We start from the raw sequence: 22,610 nt of genomic DNA, 5'->3' as shown, positions 1-22,610 counted from the left end.
CCGAAAAGAAAGAACAAGTGCTGCCCATAAAAATGAAGTCAGGGCCCCCAATACAGACTGTTCTGAAACTGTCCCACATACCTGTAACAGCTCATCGCGGGAGATCTTGTCATCTTTATCCAAATCATAGAGTCTGAAAGCAACTGGTAGGAAAACACGACAAGTCAGTGGGCAATTTGCAGTACTTTGTCCTTTCTCAAGGAGCTGAGCACACAAAGGACAGGAGACAGAAAACTGATACCCAACATAGACCTGTCCGAGTTCCCGTCCTACTCTTCTTCAGTAAAGAACTGGGATTTCTTTCTCTTTTTGCTTTTTGAGACAATTCTCATGTGGCTGAAGCTGGCCTTAAGCCTGAAAATCAGCTACAGCTGGCCTTGAGCTCCTGCTCTTTCCATTCCACCTCCTAAGTGCTGGGATTACAGACATCACAGTGCCCGGCAAGGACTGGAGTTTTCAATAAAATCAACAAGACTCCCATGTCTATATATCCCCACCCCACTGCCTAGAGCTGGGATTATGGGCGTGGATGGTATACCTGACTTGTCATTCAAATGGGGCACCCAAACTCCAGTCCTCAAGACGGTGCAGCAAGTGCCCTGAGGCCCCACATCATCTCTCAGTCCCTGCCCTGCCTGTCTTACGTTTCTCTCTTTAGAAAGGCTATACACAAACTTTGCTTATGTCAATATAAGAGAGAGAATTCAGAAGAGTAAAACCTAGTCAGTTTTTTGCCATGTTGTTTAAGACCTACTGTGTGAGCCGGGCAGTGGTGGCGTATGCCTTTAATCCCAGCACTCAGGAGGCAGAGGCAGGCGGTTCTCTGTGAGTTCAAGGCCAGCCTGGTCTACAAAGTGAGTTCCAGGAAAGGCACAAAACTACACAAAGAAACCGTCTCGAAAAATAAAAAAATAAATAAAAAAAAATAAAACCTACTGTGTGAACAGTATTTTGAGAACACTAGGTGATTTTCTAAGAATAAGAGATGAATTTCCTGAAGTTACTGTTACATAACTGAATTCAGGTTGGTTTTAAACTACTTCAAGTAAGCCACTGTGATTTCTGGTTACTTATTATGTCTTTGGACCTAGGGTCTTGCTCTAGAGCCTACACTGGCCTGAAATTACGTGGCCCAGGCTGGCCTCAAATTCACAGCAATTTCCTGCGTCAGCCTATGGGCCTGACCTACCATGCCTGGACTGCCAAGTTAGGCAGAGTAATGCACACCTATAACCCCAGAACTTGAGAGGTAGAGACAAGAGGATCAGGAATATATAGCCAACCTCAGTTACACAGGGTGTTTTAGGCCAATCTAGGCTACATGAGACCTTGTCTCAAAAGAGAAAATAAAATAAATAAAAGAGAGCTGAACCCAGGTCCTCTAGAAGAATAGCAAGTACTCTGAACTGCTGAGCCACCTCTGTAGTTTTTTTGTTTTTTGAGGTAGGGTCTCGTGTTGCCTAGACTAGCCTTGAACTTTGAACTAACAGAGATCTTTTGCCTCTGCCTCCCAAATGTGGGATTAAAGTCATACTTGATCGTGCCCAGCTCTTAATTTCTTGACTAGGCAAATGGAATGAGTATTCTCCTACAATCCCAGTCGAATTTTTTTTTTTTTTTTTTTTTTTTTTGGAGATAGGGTCTTATGTAACCCAGGCTGGCCTTGAACTTACTGTTCTTCCAGAGAACTAAACACACACTAGGAGGCTCACAACCACTGGTTTCCTCCAGTTCCAGGGGCCCCAACACGTTCTAGTACATACATGCATGTGTAAGGACACACACAGATAAATAAAAATGATTTTTTTTTAAAGAGTAGGGGTTGGGGCGATGAGTCAGAGCAAGAATAGCCTGAAGAGCAAGCTTTCAGTTCAGTGAGAGAGCCTGTCTCAAGGTAAGAAGGCAGAGAGGAGCGGAGGAAGAGCCCCAGCATCCTGCTCTGGCTTCCTCACTTACATGCAAGCGTGACATGTCCACGCCATGAAAGAGGAGGAGGACCAGTGTGTGTGTGGGGAGCAGCAGCAGCAGCAGCAGCAGCAGCAGCAAACTCAGAGAAATAATAGTTTCATCCTTTCGAACCAAGATGAAGGGGAAAGAGTTCCCAAGTGGCCCAAACCTTACCACCACCCACATTTCTAATATTATTCCCATCCTGCCTTAGTATGGGACATTTGATAAAATCAGGACTACTGGTGCATTAGTATTAACCCAAGTCCACAGTGTACGTTCAACTTTCCTGAGTCTTGACAAATGCATACCCGGTATTACGCCATACAGAATAGTTTTATTCCCCTCCAGTTCCCATCTTTACCTCTCCGCCCTCGAAACAATCCCATCTACAGCTTCTGAAAGAGAACTCTGCAGACTGCACTCCCCAGGTCCTCTCTTAACCCAAACAATCTCCATCAGTTTGCATCGTCCTCTCCGTTTTCTTCTGTTCCCGCCCTAAAACAATGCATTGAGCTGTGGCAATAAAATACAGTATCCAGAAAGAGCATAGCTGTCACCCCACTGTATGCTAACAAGAACAATTTTGGGAACTGCAGTTCATTTTGTAACCCAGAGATACACTACAACTTGAAAGATACTGAAGCCTATCAGTCATGATAATAAATATGTTTGTTTTGTTTGACACAGTCTCACTTTGTAGCTCTGGCTGTCCTGGAATATACTAGGTAAACTAGGCTGACCTCACAGAGACTAGCTTGCTTCTGCCTCCTGAATGCTAGACTATAGGCCTGTGCCATCACGCCCAGTCAACACAAACTCTGACCCTTTTTGTTGTTGTTGTTGTCGTTTTTGAGACAGGGTCTCTTACATAGCCCTGGCAGACCAGGAACTCATCATGTAGACCAGACTGGCCTCGAATTCAGAGATCTTCCTGCTGTTACCAAAGGCAAGTTCCACCATTCCCTGTAGGTCTCTGGCCCCCTTTTTAATGATTTTTGTGTTTTTTTCAGACAAAGTCTATATATGTTGCTTATCTGGCTTTGAATTTGTGATCCTCCAAGTATTCGGAATAATAGGTACACACAACTGTAACTGACTGATTTTTTTTTCTGTGTATGTAGTAAAAAAATATAACAAAATTTGCAATCTTAGCTATTTTAAGAGTATAGTTTATTAAGTATACTCATATTGTTGTAAACCAATGGCAAGGAGATCTTTTTAAAATTTATTTTTATTTATCTATTCATTTATTTATTTGTTTTTCAAGACAATGTTTCTTTTTGTAGCCCTGGCTGTCCTGGAACTAACTCTGTAGAGCAGACTGGCCTCAAACTTACAGAGATCCTCCTGCCTCTGCCTCCCGAGTGCTGGGATTAAAGACATGCACCACTACTGCCCGGCCAAGATAATTTTTTAATAATTTATTTATTTTTACTTTATGTGCACTGGTGTTTTGCCTGCGTGTATGTCTGTGTGAAGGTGTCAGATCCCCTGGGACTGGAATTACAGACAGTTGTGAGCTGTCATGTGGGTGCCGGGAATTGAACCTGGGGACTTTGGAAGAGCAGCCTGTGCTCTTAACCGCTGAGTCGTCTCTCCAGCCCCTAGAAATATTTTTGTTTCTTAATAAAATGAAAAAAAGTTTATTTATTTAATAGGTATGTGGTTTGTTTTGTTTTGTTTTCCCTGCACCACGTGCATGTCTGGTACCCAAAGAGGCCAGAAAAGGCTCTTGGATTTCTCTGGGAATGGAGTTACAGATGGTTGTGAGCTGCCCTGTAGGTGCTGGGAATGGAACCTGGGTCCTCTGGAGGAACAGCTAGTACTTTTGTTTGTTTGTTTCTTTTTCTAGACAGGGTTTCTCTGTGTAGCCCTGGCTGTCCTCGGACTCACAGATATCCACCTGCCTCTGCCTTCTGAGTGCTGGGATCAAAGATGTATGCCACCACTGCCCTTCATAGCTAGTGCTTTTAACCTGTGAATCATGTCTCCAGTTTCTGGTAAGCATTTTTTTGTTTGTTTGTTTGTTTTGTTCAGTTTTTTAAAGAGATTCTCTATAGGGTATGGTTGTGCATGCCTTTAATCCTAACAATTCAGAGGCAGAGGTAGGTCTCTGTTGAGTTTGGAGGCCAGCCTAATTTGGAATTACAGGCCAGCCAAGGCTACATAGTGAGACCTTGCCCTATAAAAAAGAGAGGGAGGGAGGGAGGAGAGAGGGAGAGAGGAAAGAGGGAAGGATGGATGGATAGAAGGAGGGAAGGAGGCAGTGAGGGAAGACAGGGAGAGGGAGAGATATCAACGTTGATATACAGGCAAAGCTGCTTCAGGAGAAGCTACAATTCTCTGAGGTTCTTGTAGAATATCCTTTCTAGACCCTGGGTCCACAGACAAAGGAATACGTGATTGTGGAAAGAAAAAATGGATCTTCTCAAAATGTCTACTGGACAGGTACCTGTGACTCTGAATGCAACACAAATGGATGATGTTTCACATGGCACATATTGCTGGGTTCTCAGTTGACCATCTGTGCTCCGCATCAATTTAAGGTTTAAGATTTGTTCTTTGACCAAATACCACATCCTGTTATTTAATGTATAGTAAAAATAAGATACAACTTCCATCAGCAGACCCACACTCAAGAAAACAACTACTACCAAGCTGGGTGTGGTGGTGCACGCATTTAATCCCAGGGCTCGGGAGGCAGAACCAGACAGATTTCTTGTGAGTTTCCTGTCTACAGGACAGCCCGATCTATACAGAACGTTCAAGGATAGCCAGAGCTACATAGTGAGATCCTATCACGGAGAAAAAAGAAAAGAGAACAACTACTGGTGGCCGATGGTGGCGCACACCTTTAATCCCAGCACTAGGGAGGCAGAGGCAGGTGGATCTCTGAGTTCAAGGCTAGCTTGGTCTGCAGAGTAAGTTCCAGGAGAGCCAGAGCTATTCAGAGAAACTCTATCTGGGAAAAAAAAGAAAGAAAAAGTACACAACTACTGGCCCAAGGTCACGAAGAATGAGTGCTTAAGCAGCTTAAAGCAAAGGAAAATGGTAAACCATGTGTACTTTTCTAGGATTCTATGCTATAATTGATTTTCCAATTATTCATTAACTCCTGGTCTCAAGTCAGGCAAATAAATTCTTACTATATAGTATCAAGATCAGGTAGGCATACACTAGAAATCTGCTAAAACACTAATCAAAGCTGGCTGTGGTGGCACTCCTCCGAGGGGAGGAGGACTGTCCCAAGTTTGAGACTTGCCTGGATTACACACTGAGTTCCAGCCTGGACCACAACGTAAGACTGTCTAGAAAACAATTAAAAATAACATAATAAACAAAAACACTAACAACCCACAGACAGAAGGCTTTGCATGAAGCAATCAGTACTTGGTCTTGAAGGAAGAAAATGTGGCTCACTAGTGCAGTCTATAATAAACATGAGGATAATGCACAGAATTCTGTTGTCTGTATTCGGCTTTGTTTCTATTGAAATTTTCTGCCACTGGTCAAGCTCAACAGTAATTTAGTACTTTTGTTAAAAATCTCTGGCCTAAATAACAAAATTCACTTCAGTTATTCTCAAACTGGCCATAAATGCCAACAAAAGGGAACTCATACTCCTCCCAAGAAGATGAGCAGACAAAGGCCAACAGCCACAAACTAAAACTTCATGGGGTATTTGTCAAATATATGAAATGTAGCATTATGTAATCTAACTTATTTGTATCTGTTCTAATATTTAAAAACCTTCTAGGATCTTTAAATCATCATGGGCTCCATTTAATCTGTGGCTGCACAAACTCCTGGGCACCACCATGCATTCTTTCAAGGCAGAGTTGGGCTCAATCAGTTTCATACAATTTCAATATCAACTTGTGTTGAAAGGAAAGTAGAAATTCAACTTCAACTTCCTGGAAAAGTGTTGTAAAGGACTGGGCAACAGTCCATGAGCCAACAAGGGCAGAAGGAAATCTAGTAAGTATCTAAAGAAAGGAGGCAAGAGGCAACAGGCACAGGAAATGAAACATTGCCTCTGTGTTACTGGAACTTCAGTCAAACGCAGAATCCACCAATTCCTGAACAGATGGAGATTAGCATTATCTCACAGGCAGGGCCTGGGCCTTGCTCCCATGCTCCCCGTTGTCACTCTAGTACCTTCTACAGTGCCTGGCCATCGAGAGATACTCCATTATAAGAGCAGGTAACACTTAGCGTATATACAAGGTACTGTGGGAAGCACTTGACATATATTAATTCTCACAACAGGAAGAATCTCTTAGTGGGGACTACAGATGTGGCTCAGTAGTAAGAATGCTTGTCTGGTACACTTTATGCCTTGGGCTTTACCCCAAGCCCCTCAAAAATAAGGTGTGGTGGTATATGCCAGTAATCTCAGTACATGGGAGGTGGAGACAATGGAATTAGGAATTCAAGCCAGCCTTGGCTTGCCTAGGAAACATGTGACCCTGTCTCTAGCAGCAGCCAAAATCTCTGAATGAGCTATGGAAATGAGGTATAAAAGCCCTTAATATCTCATTTCACACAAGAGAAAACTGCAGCCCAAAGACCTCAGGTAACCTGTCCAAAGTCTCATAGGTTAAAAAAAGGTAAATCGGGAATTCCAACTCAGCTTGGCTCCATGGACTGCTTTTATAAATGTTGAAAGAGTAAATGAGCACACAAATGATGGGGGAGAGGAGGAAATATGCTAAGCCACACAACGGATGCTCCTTACAGTGCAGTTTGTTGCTTCGGCTGTTGAGTGGTTCAGGTCCATTCACATCTTTGCTCTTTTCGTTATCCTCAATGGGTCGGAAATGAGCCAAAGTTCTCATGAATCCTCGGAAGTTTACCTGGTCCTCTCTGATTAGGAAATAGAACAGAACACTATGTCAATCGGGGCGGGATCTTCTGTTTGTATGATTTGTCTTTTCACAGTGTTTAGGACTTCCCACTAAACTATATTGATTCATGGTGACTGTTTATGATGGACACAAGAAATGGCCAACACCTCGGGCCTGAGTAGCCTGAAAGTCCATATAACAAGCTTTCTTTCCATGTGCATGCATTGCACCTCAGGGCTTACACAGTGTCTTCATCCTAGAAGCCTCACCCCAATCCTGCAAAGTGGTATATTGTTCTTATTTATTAAATGATTAACTAGGCTGAAACAAGGAAAGTACTTAGCTATAGTCAGAGTTATCAACTCAATTTACTTATCTCTTCCAAAAATTAGATGTAGAGTAGGGCCAGCACCACACAGGATAAAACTCTCTCTGCTTTGAATTCTGGAACAGCCACCATGTTAATACAATAAAGTATGCCTAAAGATATTCTAAAAAATCTTGCTTGTTTGTTTACTTGTTCTGAGACAGAGTCTGACACTGTAGCCAGCCTGGCTTTGAATTCCCAGCAGTCCTGTTTCCCGCTTCCCACCAGTAGGTTAACAGGTATAAGCCTATCACCATGCCCAGTAACTTCGCTATGCTTTTCTCCCTCTCTTCCTCCTACAGTGCTGGGAATCAAACACAGGGCTTCAGCTACACTAGGCAAGCACTTTACCACTAGCTATAGACCCAGCCCTATGGTTTTCTTAAAGTTTTTTTTATGCGTATGGGTGTTTTGCCCGCATGTATGTCTGTGCACCACTTGCATGCCTGGTGCCTGTGAAGGTCAGAAGAGAGCAACCCATTCCCTGAATAGGAGTGAGCTTCCATGTGTGGGCTGGGAATTGAACCTGGGTCCTTCTGAAGAGCAACCAGGGTTTTTAACTTATTATCCATCATTCCGGCCCCCAGCCCTATACTTTGTTTCGTTGAAACAGGATCTCACCATGTAATCATGGTTGGCCTGAAATTTACTGTGAATACCAAGATGGCCTTAATTTTTGAAAATACTCCTGCCTCTGTCTCCCAAGTGCTGAAATTACAGGCATACCCATCACTGCCTGGCTCCCTTTTAATCTTAAAAAAGAAAAAAAATCTGCAGTAAAGATAAACATCTCAGTAAGGCATGGCAACAGAACCTGTAATCCCAGCCCCAGGAGGCAGAGACAAGAGGACTGCTTTGAGTTTAATCCAGTTTAGGCCATAAGAGTACTAGGCTAGCCAGGCGGTGGTGGCACACATCTTTAATCCCAGCACTCGGGAGGCAGAGCCAGGCAGATCTCTGTGAGTTCAAGGCCAGCCTGGTTTACAGTGCAAGATCCAGAACAGGCACCAAAACAACACAGAGAAACCCTGTCTCAGAACTCCACACCCCCCAAGATTTATTTACTTATTTATTATATATACAGTGTTCTGCCTGCATATATTCCTGCATGCCAGAACAGGGCATCAGATCCCACTATAGATGATTGTGAGCCACCATGTGGTTTATGGGAATTGAACTCAGGACCTCTGGAAGAGCTGCCAGTGCTCTTAACCTCTGAGCCATCTCTCCAGCCCAGCAGTACCTTTTCTCAAAACAACAACAACAAAACCAATCTAACAAAATAACAACAACTAAAAGGGCTAGGGATACAGCTTAGTTGGTAAAGTATTTGCCTAACATGCATGAAACCCTGTGCTAAAACCCCTAGTACCATATAAAATTGAGTGTAGTGGTTCATGCCTATAATCCCAGCACTCATGAGAGGCAGGAAGATGAGAACAGGAAGTTCAAGGTCATTCTTGGCTACATAAGACCCTGTTTCAAAAAAAGGAGGATGGCAGCACTTGGGAGGCAGTTAGGCAGATCTATTCAAGTTCAAGGCCAGTCAGAGTTACATAGTGAGGAAAAAAAGTAGTTTTAGAAGATGTAGCTCAGTCAATAGAATGCTTGTCTAGCATGCACAAAGCCTTGAGTTTGAACTTTAGCACATGGTCATAGTGCCTGTACCCCTCTAATCCCCTCCACTCAGTGAGTAGAGAGAAGGATCTGAAATTCAGGGTAGCTGATGCTGAGAAGCCTCAGCAGGTAAAGGCATTTGCTGCTAAGTCTGATGACTGAGTTGAGTCCCCAGAACCCACAGTAGAAAGAGAGAACTGACTCCTGGAAGTTGTCCTTTCACCTCCATGCATGTATGCCTACAACACACACACACACACACACACACACACACACACACACACACACACACACGGGGGGGGGGGGGAGAGGAATGTAATAAATAAAATAGCAACAACAAAAAGGAAATAATTCTAAATTGAATAAATGATTTTTTTTTAACAGTTACAGGGTCACCCATGTGACTTGTTTAGTTAAGACAATCCTATCGGTCTCAGGTGACCTGCTTCCCAGAGCTACCTAAAAAATCCTGCCAGGCATAGTGGCATATACCTTTAATCCTAGCACGTGGAGACAGACAGATCTCTATAAATTCAAAGCTAGCCTGGTCTACATAGTTCCAGGCCAGCCAAATCTGCACAGTGTGAGAACCTGTATCAAAAAACAAAAACAAAACAAAACAAAATCCCAGTCTTATCTGGGTGATCCCAGCATTTAGGAGGCAGCAGTAGAAGGATTCTAAATTTGAGTTCATTTTGTACTGCAAAAGGGACCATGTTTCAAAAATAAAATAGAGTTTAAAAAAAGCCTTCAGTCTCTTCATGTAGATGTGACCGATAGTGTTTCTAAGTGTCAGGTAGACACAGTCAGAGACCTACTAACGGGAGAGATCAAGGGAAGGCTAGCTCAAAAGGGTAAGCTTTGCTTCCCTCATAAAGCTACACTCCTCATGGAGTAGGATAGTATCTGTACCAAAATGTAAGTTCTGCGTAACCAAGCAATATGGAGTACCTGGGGTGTGTGTGTGTGTGTGTGTGTGTGTGTTATTACACAATGTCTATATAACAGAGAACCAAACATCCATGTTCTACTATCAAATTTCAATCTGAAGAAAAGAAAACCCTCCCTCTTTAGGACAGAGGATACAAGGCTGGGGGCCAAGCAGCACGTCTGATAAGAACAGGAGGCACCGGCACAGGCTGCCTATGCCCAGCCGCAGAAGACCGGAGAAGATGGAGGGTAGTAAACAGAGTGGAGGAAAGACCGCTTTGCCTTTCCAAACAGACTTCCAGAGCAATTCCAGGGGCCAGGCTCTTGCCAAGCCTGACAATCTGAGTGCATTCCCCAGAATCCAACTGGTGCAAATGAGAACTGAGTCCTGAAAGTTGCCCTTTAATTTACATACACAGAAAATAAATACATGTTGAAGAAGAAGAAGAAAAGAAGAAGAAGAAGAAGAAGAAGAAGAAGAAGAAGAGGAGGAGGAGGAGGAGGAGGAGGAGAAGAAGAAGAAGGAGAATCGTCGACTCCTCCTCCTCCTCCTCCTCCTCCTCCTCCTCCTCCTCCTCCTCCTCCTCTAGGATGTTTCTCCAAGTAATTGACAGTGACTGAGGAGCTCCGAAAAAGAAATTCACGAAATGACTCTATAGTGAGTGGACTTTCTACTGTGAACGGTCTGTGTGTAAGGCACATCTGTGGATGGGGTGCAGCGCTCTGCAGGCTCTCAAAGCACTCCTGACCACAGTGGTTCAGGAGGCAGGAATGGAGGAAGGGAAGGAGAACAGAAGAGTGCTTGGGTTCAACAGGACTCTGAATGGAGTGTGTCTTGGTCTGACTGATTAGTGCCACCCTTCCTGATCTAACTGGTCTTGAGTTTTGTTATTCAATTAAAACAAAAACAAAACCTTTTATGTGTATGGGTGTTTTGCTGGCATTGTTGACTGGACCATGTGTATACTGACTAGTTTTTATATCAACTTGACATAGGCTAGAGCTGGGAAGAAAGAACCCAGACTGGCCTGTAGGCATGCCTTCCGGGTATTTTTAAAGTTAGTGATTGATGTGGGAGGGCCCAGCACAGTGTGGGTGGTGCTAGCCCTGGGCCCACGGTCCTGGATAGTATAAGAAAACAGGCTGAAGCCTTGGTGGTGGCTCACGCCTTTGGAGGCAGAGGCAGGCAGATCTCTAGTTCCAGGACAGCAGGGATACACAGAAAAACCCTGTCCTTGGGGGGGGGGGGGGGGAGGACAGGCTGAGTAAGCCATGAGAGAAAGCTAGTAAGCAGCACTCGTCCATGGTTCTACTTCAGTCCCTGCCTTCAGGTTCCAACCGTGAGTTCCTCTCCTGACCTTCGAGGATGAGATGGACTGTGATTTTGAACTGTAAGCTGGAACAGACCCTCTCCTCCCTCAGTTGCTTTTGGTCACAGTGCTTTATCACAGATAAACAGTAACTAAGACAGCCACCATCACCTCAACAGCAAATTCCTTTGTTCTCAATTCAGAATCATAACATTTCCTATCTGGGCATTTTATCTGATAGTGCTAGCAGTTCATCATCATCATCATCATCACTGTCGTCGTCATCGTCATCTTTTGTTTCTGAGACAAGGTCTTGCTCTGCAGCCCAGGCTAGCTTCAAAACTGGAAGCCATCTATTGTATCAGCCTCCCAAATGCTCATGTTATAGGCATGCACCATCATCCTGCTCTGTAAGTGATCAATATTAAATTTTAGAAGGGATAACTTCTAAGCAAACATATACGAAGCATTCAGAGGTAAATGAATGCAATTTACCCGCAAACAGTTAAAAAATAGGATTATGTGAACACACACACATTTATGTAATATATAATGTGAACAAAGAATATGTGTACATGTATTATATGTCTGTGTATATGTAATCTCATATATATGAGAGGGAGAGGACCAAGGAGGGGGGGGGGTTATGAGTATATGGGTAGGAGGCTAGGGAAATGGCTCAGTGGTAAAGCATTTGACCAGCATACATCAATACATATGCTTGTTACTCTCAGCCCCACCAAAAAAAAAAAAAAAAGCAAAGCAGGTATATGGAAGGGCATACCTTTACTACCAGAACTCAGGAGGCAGAGGTGTGCAGAACTCTGTGAGTATGAAGCCAGCCTGGTCTATGTAATGAGTTCCAGGTCACCTAGGACTATACAGTGAGAGCTCCCATCTCAAAAACAAAGGGGAAAAAACTGAAATAGCTTGGAGGGGAGGAGTTATCAAGGGAGAAGCAAATGACCACAAATGCAGACTGCACTGTCCAACACTTTAACAGCCAGTAATGTGTTATGTGCTGAAATTATGAACTAGACTTCCACAATTCCCGTTCCAGCAGATCTAACACTCTCTGACGGCACTATACAGGTGGTGTACACACAGACACAAAAGGAAGTAGAAGAAAAAAAAATCAAGGTGGGTAGAACACGAGATAATCTAGATATGAAAATTAGGGACATCCAATTTAACTCTGGACAACCACGATCTGAGATGACAACTATCTTTATTCTATTCTACATTGTTATTATTACTACTATAATTATTCTACATTAGCAATTAATGTAGGCTAGAAAAAAAGGAAGGAGCCAAGACCAAGGGCTGTCCAACAACAACAGCCATCCCAACTCACCCCTCTGAAAAGAAGGCATTGATGATCCGGTCCCCCAGGGGGTTGATGGCAAGTTCTGGAATCCTCTGGAAATCTTCCCGGCTGCCAAGAGAAACACCTTAAGCTAGAGACCACTGGCCTTTGGCATGAACTCCTTTAAATCCAATAGAATACAACCCGGTAAGAATATTGCCTCCTGAAATTACTTCTGTGGCAAATTATACAAGTCACTAGAATATCTGCCAAATGTGTTTTGTACCAACTCAGGTGTGAATGAAGCAAGATTTAATCTTGCTACATTCCAGTAAGTTCAGCAAACAGGTCATGTCAATAAACCAAACAATGAGCAAATAGTAAGCTGTTCCTTAGTAAATGATTTCTTAGACATTACCATTTTGTAGTTATTAGGTTTGGTGCTGTGAACAGCAAATAGACACAATCATCTACCACAGAACTTGAATGTAGGAGCAGGCAGTTGGGGGAGCCTGAAGATGCTTGCTTGGGAAGAGCTAAAACACCTAAGAAATTCAAGAATGAATGAATGAATCAATCTCTCTCTCTCTCTCTCTCTCTCTCTCTCTCTCTCTCTCTCTCTCTCTCTCTTCTCTCTCTCTCTCTTTTTAAAACAGGGTTTCTCTGTGTAACAGCTCTGGCTGTCCTGGAACTCACTGTGTAGACTCGGCTGGCCTTAAACTCACAGGGATCCACCTGGGAGCAAAGGTGTGCATCACCACTGCCCAGCAAAATGCAAGAAATTCTTGAGATGTTTCCATTCAAGAAAAGAACTACAGGACACAGTGGCTCACACCTATGGTCCCAGAACTTGGAGGCCAGCCTGAGCTATAAGTGAGTTCTAAAACAGTTTTGAACTAGAGTGAGACCCTCACATAGTTTCCCAAGAAACTAACCACCACTACCACCACCACCCCTCCCTGCTACCCCCCCAAAAAAAAGAGAGAGAGAGAAAAAAAAAAAGCAAAGGGAAAGAATCCTTTCATGGACGAGAACTGGAGAAGATTTAACCTTGAACATGGTAAGAGCAGTCAGCTTCACATAACATGGAGGCTGTGATACCATTCATTATACAAAATCCTGTGCTGCTCCAACTTGATACAGTATCACTCTCTTTTTTTCATGCCATGCTTTATCTGTGCCCTTGTAGAGCTGAGGAAATTGAATTAGAGAGACAAAGTAACTTGCCCTTGCCACAACTAAAGGGCAGAAATGGTTTAAATCTAAGACTTTAAGTCAAAATATGTTTTTTGTTGTTAAATTTCCCATATTGGTTTTTGTTTTTGTTTGGTTGGTTTTTTGTTTTGTTTTGTTTTTTTGAGACAGAGTTTCTCCGTGTAGCTTTGGTGCCTGTCCTGGATCTCACTCTGTAGACCAGGCTGGCCTCAAACTCATAGAGATCCGCCTGGCTCTGCCTCCCAAGTGCTGGGATTAAAGGCGTGTGCCACTGCTGCCTGGCCCCATATCTTTTTTAAATTATTATTATTATGGCATGGTAGCTGAGGATGGCCCTGAACTTAACTCTGTAGTGCAGGTCAGCCTGAACACATGATTTTCCTGCCTCAGCCTCTGAGTACTAGGATAACAGGCATGTGCTACCACATTCAGCCCACATTAAACTTTTTGAACACTACTGTCTCGGTATTTCTCTAAAACTTCTTTGCTATTCTACGTGAAGAATACAAAATTGTCCATGATTTACTCTTCCAAAGTATCAGTGTCACGGCGGACAGGGAAGAAGAGCCAGGGTTTCTGTCAGTGGTAGAGCACATGCTCAGCAAATGAAGGCCCCAGGTTCGATCCCGTGGTAGAAGTGGAAGATCCAAGTGGTAGAAGACTGTTAGAGATCAAAAGAGACTGAAGAAATTAAGACTAGAGCTGGGGATGCAGCCCAGTTGAGTGTTTGTGTATCATGAAAGAAATCATGGGTTCAATCCCAGTACCACATAAATCAGGCAAATGGCACATGCCTGAAGCTTCAACAAAAGGAAGGAGGAGGTAGGAGGATCACAAGTTCTAAGTCATCCTTGGTTATGTAATACCTCAAGGGCAGCCAGGGATACATGCAACCTGTCTCAAAAAAACAAAACAAAAGAACAGCAGGGGCTGGTTAGATGGCTCCGTCGGTAAAGTGCCTGCCTTACAAGCATAAGAACCTGGGTTCAGATCACCAGCACTCATGTAAAAAAGCCAGATGTGGCAGCGCACATCTGTAATCCCCACACTGGAGAGATGCAGACAGGCAGATCCCTGGAACTCATTGGCCAATCAGTTTAGCAGAATTGATGAATTCTAGATTCAGCAAGACCTTGTCTCAAAAATTAAGATTGGCTGGGCCAGGTAGCTCATGTCTTAATCCCACCACTAAGGATGATGAGGCAGAGGTAGGCAGATCTTGGAGTTTGAGGCCAGCCTGGTCTACATAGTGAGTTCCAGGCCAGCCAAGGCTAAGTAGTGAGAACTCTGTAAAAAAAAAAAAAAAAAAAAAAAAAAAAATTAAAAAATAAAAAGAAAGAGGGTGAAGAAGACACCCACCCAATGTGGATCTATGACCTATGAATTCTACATCTACATATACACAAGTGTATGCACATTCATACATAAATTCGTGCATACACACGGGCACATCCATACATGAGGTGGGGGAGAGCAGTAACAATGAAATATATAAGAGATGATTCATCAGATAGAGCATTTGCCATTAAGACTAGGTTTAGGGCCGGAGAGATGGCTCAGAGATTAAGAGCACTGACTGTTCTTCCAGAGGTCCTGAGTTCAATTCCCAGCACCCACATGGTGGCTCATAACCATATGTAACGAGATCTGGTGCCCTCTTCTGGCCTGCAGGCATACATGCTGTATATATAATAAATAAATCTTAAAAAGACTAGGTTTAATCTCTAGTACCAACACGGTGGCAGGGAGAGCCAACTCTTTCTAGGTTCATTTGTTTTTACTTTATAAGTGTTTTACCTATGTATATGTATGTATACCACTTGCATGCCTGGAACTTGTGGAGGTCAGAAGAGGGCATTAGGTCCCCTGGAACTGGAGTTACAAATGGTTATGACCCACCCATTAGGTGGTGGGAATTGAACCCAGGTCCTCTGCAAGAGCAACAACTGCTCTAAATTGCTGGGTTATCTCTCCAATCCTCACAGAGTCAACTTTTTCAAGTTGTCTTCTGACCTCTGAAGGGAGCAGGCAAAAGTACCTTGGCTTAAGTACTGCCATTCTGACTTCAGACTCCCTTTACCCATAGGGTGAAATAAAGTTCAGGTTCCCAAGTACTAGAGGAGCTGAGAACTTCCAATGGCTGAATAACCTCCTCCCTAAACCATAGGAATAGTTGTTATGCATCTTTACTTCTCTAGAAACATTATGGTTGTTCCTAACAAAAGAAGGAACAAATGAATCTGATTGGTTGGACTGAAAGGCTTGCATTGTTTGTGGGTTGGCAATCATGGACCACTCAAGGTAGCCCCTAATCTCTAAATCCTGATTGGTGAACACTTCAACTGTAACTCAGCAACATGTTTGTGATTTTTGTGCTTATAAACCCCACTTCTTTCCCTGCTCAGGACTGTCAGGAAAAACAAGGCTTCTGAGTCCTTGTCCGGTAACCCTGATTAGTGACCCACTTATGAGGTGATTTAATAAAATCATTGGAACCCATAAGTATTGTCTTTCTCCATTCTTGTGGCACATAATGGGATAGGTGTAACAGCTGGAGGGCCCACCAAGATGCCTCACTGAGGAACAGGATCGTGGATTACATAGTTTGTCCTACAATACAAAAGTCTATCTGCCCAACAAAATGTAGTTCCTCTTGTCTAACAAGAGGGTAAAAAATAATCCTTGGGACTGGAGAGATGGCTCAGCAGTTAAGAGCATTTGTTGGTCTTCCAGAAAACCTGGGTTCAATTCCCAGCACCCATGTGGCAGCTCATGCCTGTCTGTAACACCAGTTTCAGGGGATCTGACACCTTCACATAGACATACATGCAGGCAAAACACCATTGAACATAAAATAAAAATAAAGTATATATTTAAAAATCCACACTTTTACATGAAAACAAAGGCTTATTTTTGAATTCTATGATCACATATTTTATTTCAATAACCTAAAAACCTTAATTTTAGCTGAAAGCACATATCTATAAATAACAGACCTAGCATCAAGTAGTGGGTATACAATCTAGCCAGAATCAGTTCAGACTCTATAATGAGACCTAAGCATGGACTTCTAATGTCATATGGACCTAATCCTGCCTCTCAATACCAGCTTTTTTTTTTTTTTTTTTTTTTTTAAAGCCTGGGCCTTATTATGTAATAGCTACCTAGTGAACCCAGGCTGCCTCAACTCCCCAAGCTGGAATTACAGATGTTCCAACACCAAGCCTGACTTTTCTCTTTTCTTTTTTTTTGGTTTTTAAAGACAAGGTTTCTCTGTGTAGCTTTGCGCCTTTCCTGGAACTCGCTTTGGAGACCAGGCTGGCCTCGAACTCACAGAGATCCGCCTGCCTCTGCCTCCCGAGTGCTAGGATTAAAGGCGTGTGCCACCACTGCCCAGCTACCATCTCTTGTCTTAATACATAGGTGGCCACAGAGGTGTGGAGGGTATTGGATCCTCTGCAGCTGTAGATACAGGCAGTTGTAAGAAGACTGATGTGGGTGTCAGAACAGAACTCAGGTCCTCTGCAAAATCAGTATGTGCTCTTAACCACTGAGCCATCTCTCCAGCCCTAGTGCAGGGTGATTCTTGGTCACGGTGCTACTGAAGGATAGCTGGCTACGTCTCAGCAGCATTTCCCAATCATGACCATCAAAAATGCCTCTAGACAACTTGTCCCTGGGTGGTAAATCAGCCTTCAGATGAGAACCATCAATCTAACCAAAACACTGAACACCTAGTCTAGCATTAACGTAATGTGTTGTTCCCTAAGTTATGGGTTGGGTCATGAGAGACAGTAGAGTAAGTAACCTAGGCCATGTATGGGTCAGTTTTATAAAAACCAATGTGTCTGCAAGGGCCATGGGAAAATGCCTGTGAAGAGAGAAGGCATTAAAAAAAAAACAAACAAAAAACATAATTCAGCTGGGCAGTGGTGGCGCATGTGCTTGAGAGGCAGAGGCAGGTGGATCACTGTGAGTTCGAGGCCAGCCTGGTCTATAAAGTGAGATCCAGGACAGCCAGGGCTACACAGAGAAACCTTGTCCGGAAAAACCAAAACAAACAAAAACTTTCTAGGACTGGAAGAGCAGCCTCTAAACTAGAGAGAGTTGGAATAAAGCGGCAGAAGCCTAGCCTTGAGTTAGTACCACTGTTCTGCTTATTTAACTCCTTGGTGGACCAACAATCTGTAGACACTGGCCAAAATGATCCTTACCCTCAAAATGCAAGACACTTAGTGTGCCTACCCTTGGAATAAAGCCAGCTGCCAGGGAGTTCTTGGTTTCTGGGAGGGAAAGAGTGCTCACCTGAGAGTCCCATTCTCTCCTTTGTCCAGGCTGGTGAACCGGCTGTACAGGCGCGTGATCTGACTGTGGGAAACTAAAGAGCACAAAATTAGTCCCAGTTAAAGCAGTAGACATGTATTCACACTACACCCACAGCCCATCACATGCTCCAGTGGGAGAGATGGGAGCCAGGCAACTTTTTCCAGAATGTCAAAACAGCAAATTAAAACAACAAAAAACTAAAGAGTAGGAGGAGCTGGAAAAGAAACTAAATCAAAAGCAATGAAAGCTGGCTCTGAAAATGAAGTGTAGGTGGCCAGGTGGTAGTGGCAAAGGCTTTTAATCCCAGCACTTGGAAGCAGAAGCAGGTGGATCTCTGTGAGTTCAAGAACAGCCTGGTCTACAAAGTAGTTCCAGGACAGCCAGGGCTACACAGACAAACCCGGTCTCAAACAACAACAACAACAACAAAACCAAAACAAACAAACCCAACCAAAAGTATAGGCATATCATTTCCAGCACACACACACTCAAGAGCACACACTCATGCCATAAAAAACACAAATAAAAATCTTTTTCTAAAAAAAAGAAAACAATTGCTGAGTGGCGATGTACACCTTTAATCCCAGCACTCAGGAGGCAGAGGCAGGCTGATCTCTGTGAGTTCAAGGCCAGCCTGGTCTACAGAGTGAGTTCCAGGACAGTCAGGGCTGTTACACAGAGAAACCCTGTCTCGAAAAACCAAAAAAAAAAAAATGTTGGGGGCAAAAACTATAGGTCAGTTATGGAGTACCTGCTTAGTAGTATGATCCCTAGCAAAACACACACACACACACACACACACACAAAATCCAACTCAAACCTGTTAGCTAGTTTGGCTCTTCCGACTGGAATTTCTAAATAGATAATGCTGAACTAAATATTAGGGGCACATCAAACAATTCTGTTTTTAAAGTCTAGTTTCTTTTTTTTTTTTTCTTTTCGAGACAGGGTTTCTCTGTGTAGCTTTGCGCCTTTCCTGGAACTCGCTTTGGAGACCAGGCTGGCCTCGAACTCACAAAGATCCGCCTGCCTCTGCCTCCCGAGTGCTGGGATTAAAGGCGTGCGCCGCCGCCGCCGCCGCCGCCGCCGCCGCCGCCGCCGCCACCACCGCCCGGCCGTGGTTTTTTTTTTTTTTTTTTTTTCTAAAGTCTAGTTTCCTTCTGCACCAAGCATCCCCAACATCACTTCTTTTTCAGGACTTTATCAGGTGACAGACCACCACAACCTGGGATCAGCTTGTTTGCTGGGACAAAGTGGCCATGCTCTGACCAGATGATATCTACAAGAGAAGCTAATAGCCCCTCATTTTGGATTACCTCCGTGACCTCCAGCACAAGCTGACGGCTAAAAGCATTTTACAACTGCAGGTGTATAACACAACAGCGAAAGTGCAAAAGGCATTTCTGGGAAACAGTTTAGTCTTCTGGCAGGTTGGAGGCAAGAGGATAAAACAGTGACCACGGGAGAAAAGACTACCGCCCCAGTAGGCAACAATTTCCGACTTCGTCTCAGCTGCACCTATTAGGCATTAAGGGTTAAGTGTGGTTCAGGTGGTTGTCCTTCTGAAGTCAAGCAACAGCACTGGACTTGCTGTATTAGGAACAATGAAGTAAAGTAAACAGGCAGGAGGTGAAACAGGAAGTGAGTGATCGGGCCGAGACAAGAGGACACACCAGGGAGGGCAGCTGTGACCTCTTTGGCTCTAGCTTCATCTTTGAAGTGGAGCTCTAAGAACTCAAGTGTGCAGAGAGAGAGCAGAGAAGGAGCCATAACTGCTCCCATCAGGCAGAACAAGTAGGGTACGGCAGCTAAAGGCCTCCAGTGAGGACTCTGTTGCAAAGGGTACACACTCTGACAGCCAGGTAGACAGACTCTAATTCGTCATAGTACCACAGGGGGTAGGTGAATGGGATTGTGAGGAGTGCCTGAGAGGAAATGCCTGGCGTTTGGAAAGCACACTAAGTTAACTGTTAGCAACACCTCAGCATCCCTTCAGCAGAGCCTCAAGGGGTAGATTACACTGCTATGCTAACTTCTCTCTACTTTCTTGACCATGCCAGTCAGAGCTGCTTTCTTTAGGAATCTGATCAATTTATCCAGGCCTGGCATCTGGCCTCAAAGGCTACTCTTGTAATAAATTCCTCAGTTGAGCAAAACTAATGAGTCAATTAAAGAATAACTACATTTCCCAAAAAGTTTGGAAAAAGAAACCTGTGTTTACCATCTCAGCATTCTTTTCCATTTCTTTAATATACAGTCTAATATCATTTGTGTACTTAGATCCAATAGCTTAATTTTCTTTTTATTTTTATTTTATGTACATTAGTGTTCTGCCTGTATGTATGTCTGTGTGAGGGTGTCAGATCCCTTGGAAAAGGAGTTACAGACAGTTGTGAGCTGTCATGTGGGTGCTGAGAATTGAACTCAGGACCTCTGAAAGAGCAGCCGGTGCTCTTAACTGCTGAGCTATCTCTCCAGCCCCCTAATAGCTTAATTTTCAATTAGTAGTTGATAATCTTTCATATTGGTGCTGAGTATTTTAGAATTATGTTTTTTTTTTTTTTTATTATGTTTCTAGGTCTGTGCAAGTGAGTGCTGATGCTCTCAGAAGCTAGAGGAATTGGATACCCTGGAACCAGAGCTACAGATCGTCGTGAGCCATCCAACAATGGGTTCTAGGAACCAAACTCGGGCCTTCTGTTTGTTTGTTTTTGTTTTTCAAGACAGGGTTTCTCTGTGTAGCTTTGCGCCTTTCCTGGAACTCACTTGGTAGCTCAGGCTGGCCTCGAACTCACAGAGATCCGCCTGGCTCTGCCTCCCGAGTGCTGGGATTAAAGGTGTGCGCCACCACTGCCCAGCATATTCGGGCCTTCTGGAAGATCAGGGTGCATTCAACCACTGAGCCATCTTTTCTATCCTGGTTTTGCGTATTTTCACACTATTCTCTCTGTGTGTAGTATGTACAGTATGTGTAGTGTGTGCGAGAGTACATGTACCCGTGCACACATAGGTAAAAGCCAGAGCAGGACTTCAGGTGTCTTCCTCTATCACCCTCCAACCAGCTGCCTTAAAACTGAGTCTCTCTCTTAAATGGAAGCCCACTAATTGGCTAGACTAGCTGCTTTACCAGGGAGCTTTAGGTATCTGACTATCTCCATGTCCCAGTGCTGAAGTTACAGGCATGCCTGCCTCTCTATGAGGCTGGGGACTTGAACTGAGGTCCTGCTTACAGAGCAAGCACTCTTACCCACTGGGCTCTGCTCTGGCCCCTACAGGAGTTTTAAGTATACATAATGTTTAGTTCATTAGGTCAGTTTTTAGTGTTCAGAGTCTCACATTTCAGATTATTGGTTAAGAGGAAGAATGATCAAATTATATTTCTTTTTGTATTAACTTTAACATATCAGTTTAGAGTATTTTATATTTATATATTATTTTAACATTATATGCATGATAAAATGTAAATGGAACAAAACAATATACAATGTAATTTTCCTAACACCCAAGTTCCCAATCTCCCATGCCAAAACCATGAAATTAATAGTTTACTGTGACCCTTACTAGGAATTTCTTATGTATGTATTTGTGTGTGTATGGAGAGATTTATACAATTTTTAAATTAAAGCATATGTCACAATTTAATCCAACTCCTAAAACTAATAAATGAATTATTAGATCATTATTATAGAAGAATATAAAAGCCCTCTTGTAGTATTTATGTTTTTTAAAACTCCTTTGGTAAGGACTTGTGTTATTACACTCCATATTTTATAAAGAAAATCAGTTTATAGCTTTTGGAAGTCATAATTTGCCGATATATAAAAAAATAAGTATGCGCCGGGCGGTGGGGGCGCAAGCCTTTAATCCCAGCACTTGGGAGGCAGAGCCAGGCGGATCTCTGTTCAAGGCCAGCCTGGTCTACAGAGTGAGTTCCAGGAAAGGTGCAAAGCTACACAGAGAAACTCTGTCTCGGAAAAAAATAAATAAAATTAAATTTAAAAAAAATAATAAGTATGCACAAAAGTAGCTTTAAAAAAAGTAAGAAAATGCTACTTTCAGGGCAAACTTGCCCATATGGGAATCAAAGGCAAAACGTTCAAAAATGGCAACTATTAACATTCTCAGTATGCTCATATCTGAACCTATCACCTATATTTTGGATGTAATGTTATAATGATAAAATTAAACACAGCTTTGTAAATATTAAGGTGCTAACTCGGGAGGCAAAGGCAGGTGGATCTCTGTGGATCTCTTGAGATCAAAGCCATCCTTTCTACAGAGGGAGTTCCTGGACAGCCAGGGATACACAGAGAAATCCTGTCTCGAACAACAACAAAAACAAACAAACAAACAAAAACGGGCGCTAAGTCCACTGGGACAAAGAACATAAAACAACCTTCAGTGTGTACCAAAGTGTAGAGCTGATCGTGAACTCATTCTATCGCACAGGCTATCCTTAAACTTGCAACCCTGCCTCAGTTTCCAGAGTGTTAGTATTACACACGTGGACACCACACTGGCTTCATCTACCTTTAAAAGAGCTACACAATCCACGTGCATAAAAGTACTAGAACTGCCAGGAATAAGGGGCAGGACATGTTTCCAGTAAAACTAAACTCACTCAAGTGGCTAAACTCACCAGACAGGCATCTAAACCCTGTAACACTCCTGGAAACGCAAAGGAGATCTTAGGAGTCAACAACTTCCCTTAGAATAGACTGTGACTATGACTACGTCCTGAA

General features: G+C 43.2%; 1 protein-coding gene across 1 annotated transcript in view; it reads right to left on the bottom strand.

The window, feature by feature from the left end:
• Chp1 (calcineurin like EF-hand protein 1) overlaps window positions 1–22,610 on the bottom strand; it is a 34,106-nt gene that overhangs the window by 4,992 nt on the left and 6,504 nt on the right. Inside the window, exons 2-5 of the mRNA XM_059261164.1 lie at window positions 17,848–17,920; window positions 12,376–12,456; window positions 6,689–6,816; window positions 82–143 (exon numbers count right to left, since the gene is read on the bottom strand). Coding sequence (XP_059117147.1) covers window positions 82–143; window positions 6,689–6,816; window positions 12,376–12,456; window positions 17,848–17,920 — 344 coding nt within the window. The remainder of the gene's footprint in view (window positions 1–81; window positions 144–6,688; window positions 6,817–12,375; window positions 12,457–17,847; window positions 17,921–22,610) is intronic.

The sequence above is a fragment of the Peromyscus eremicus genome, chromosome 4 (assembly GCF_949786415.1).
Source record: "Peromyscus eremicus chromosome 4, PerEre_H2_v1, whole genome shotgun sequence".
NCBI classification, from domain to species: Eukaryota; Metazoa; Chordata; class Mammalia; order Rodentia; family Cricetidae; genus Peromyscus; species Peromyscus eremicus.
This window is presented reverse-complemented; position numbering and strand designations above follow the sequence as displayed.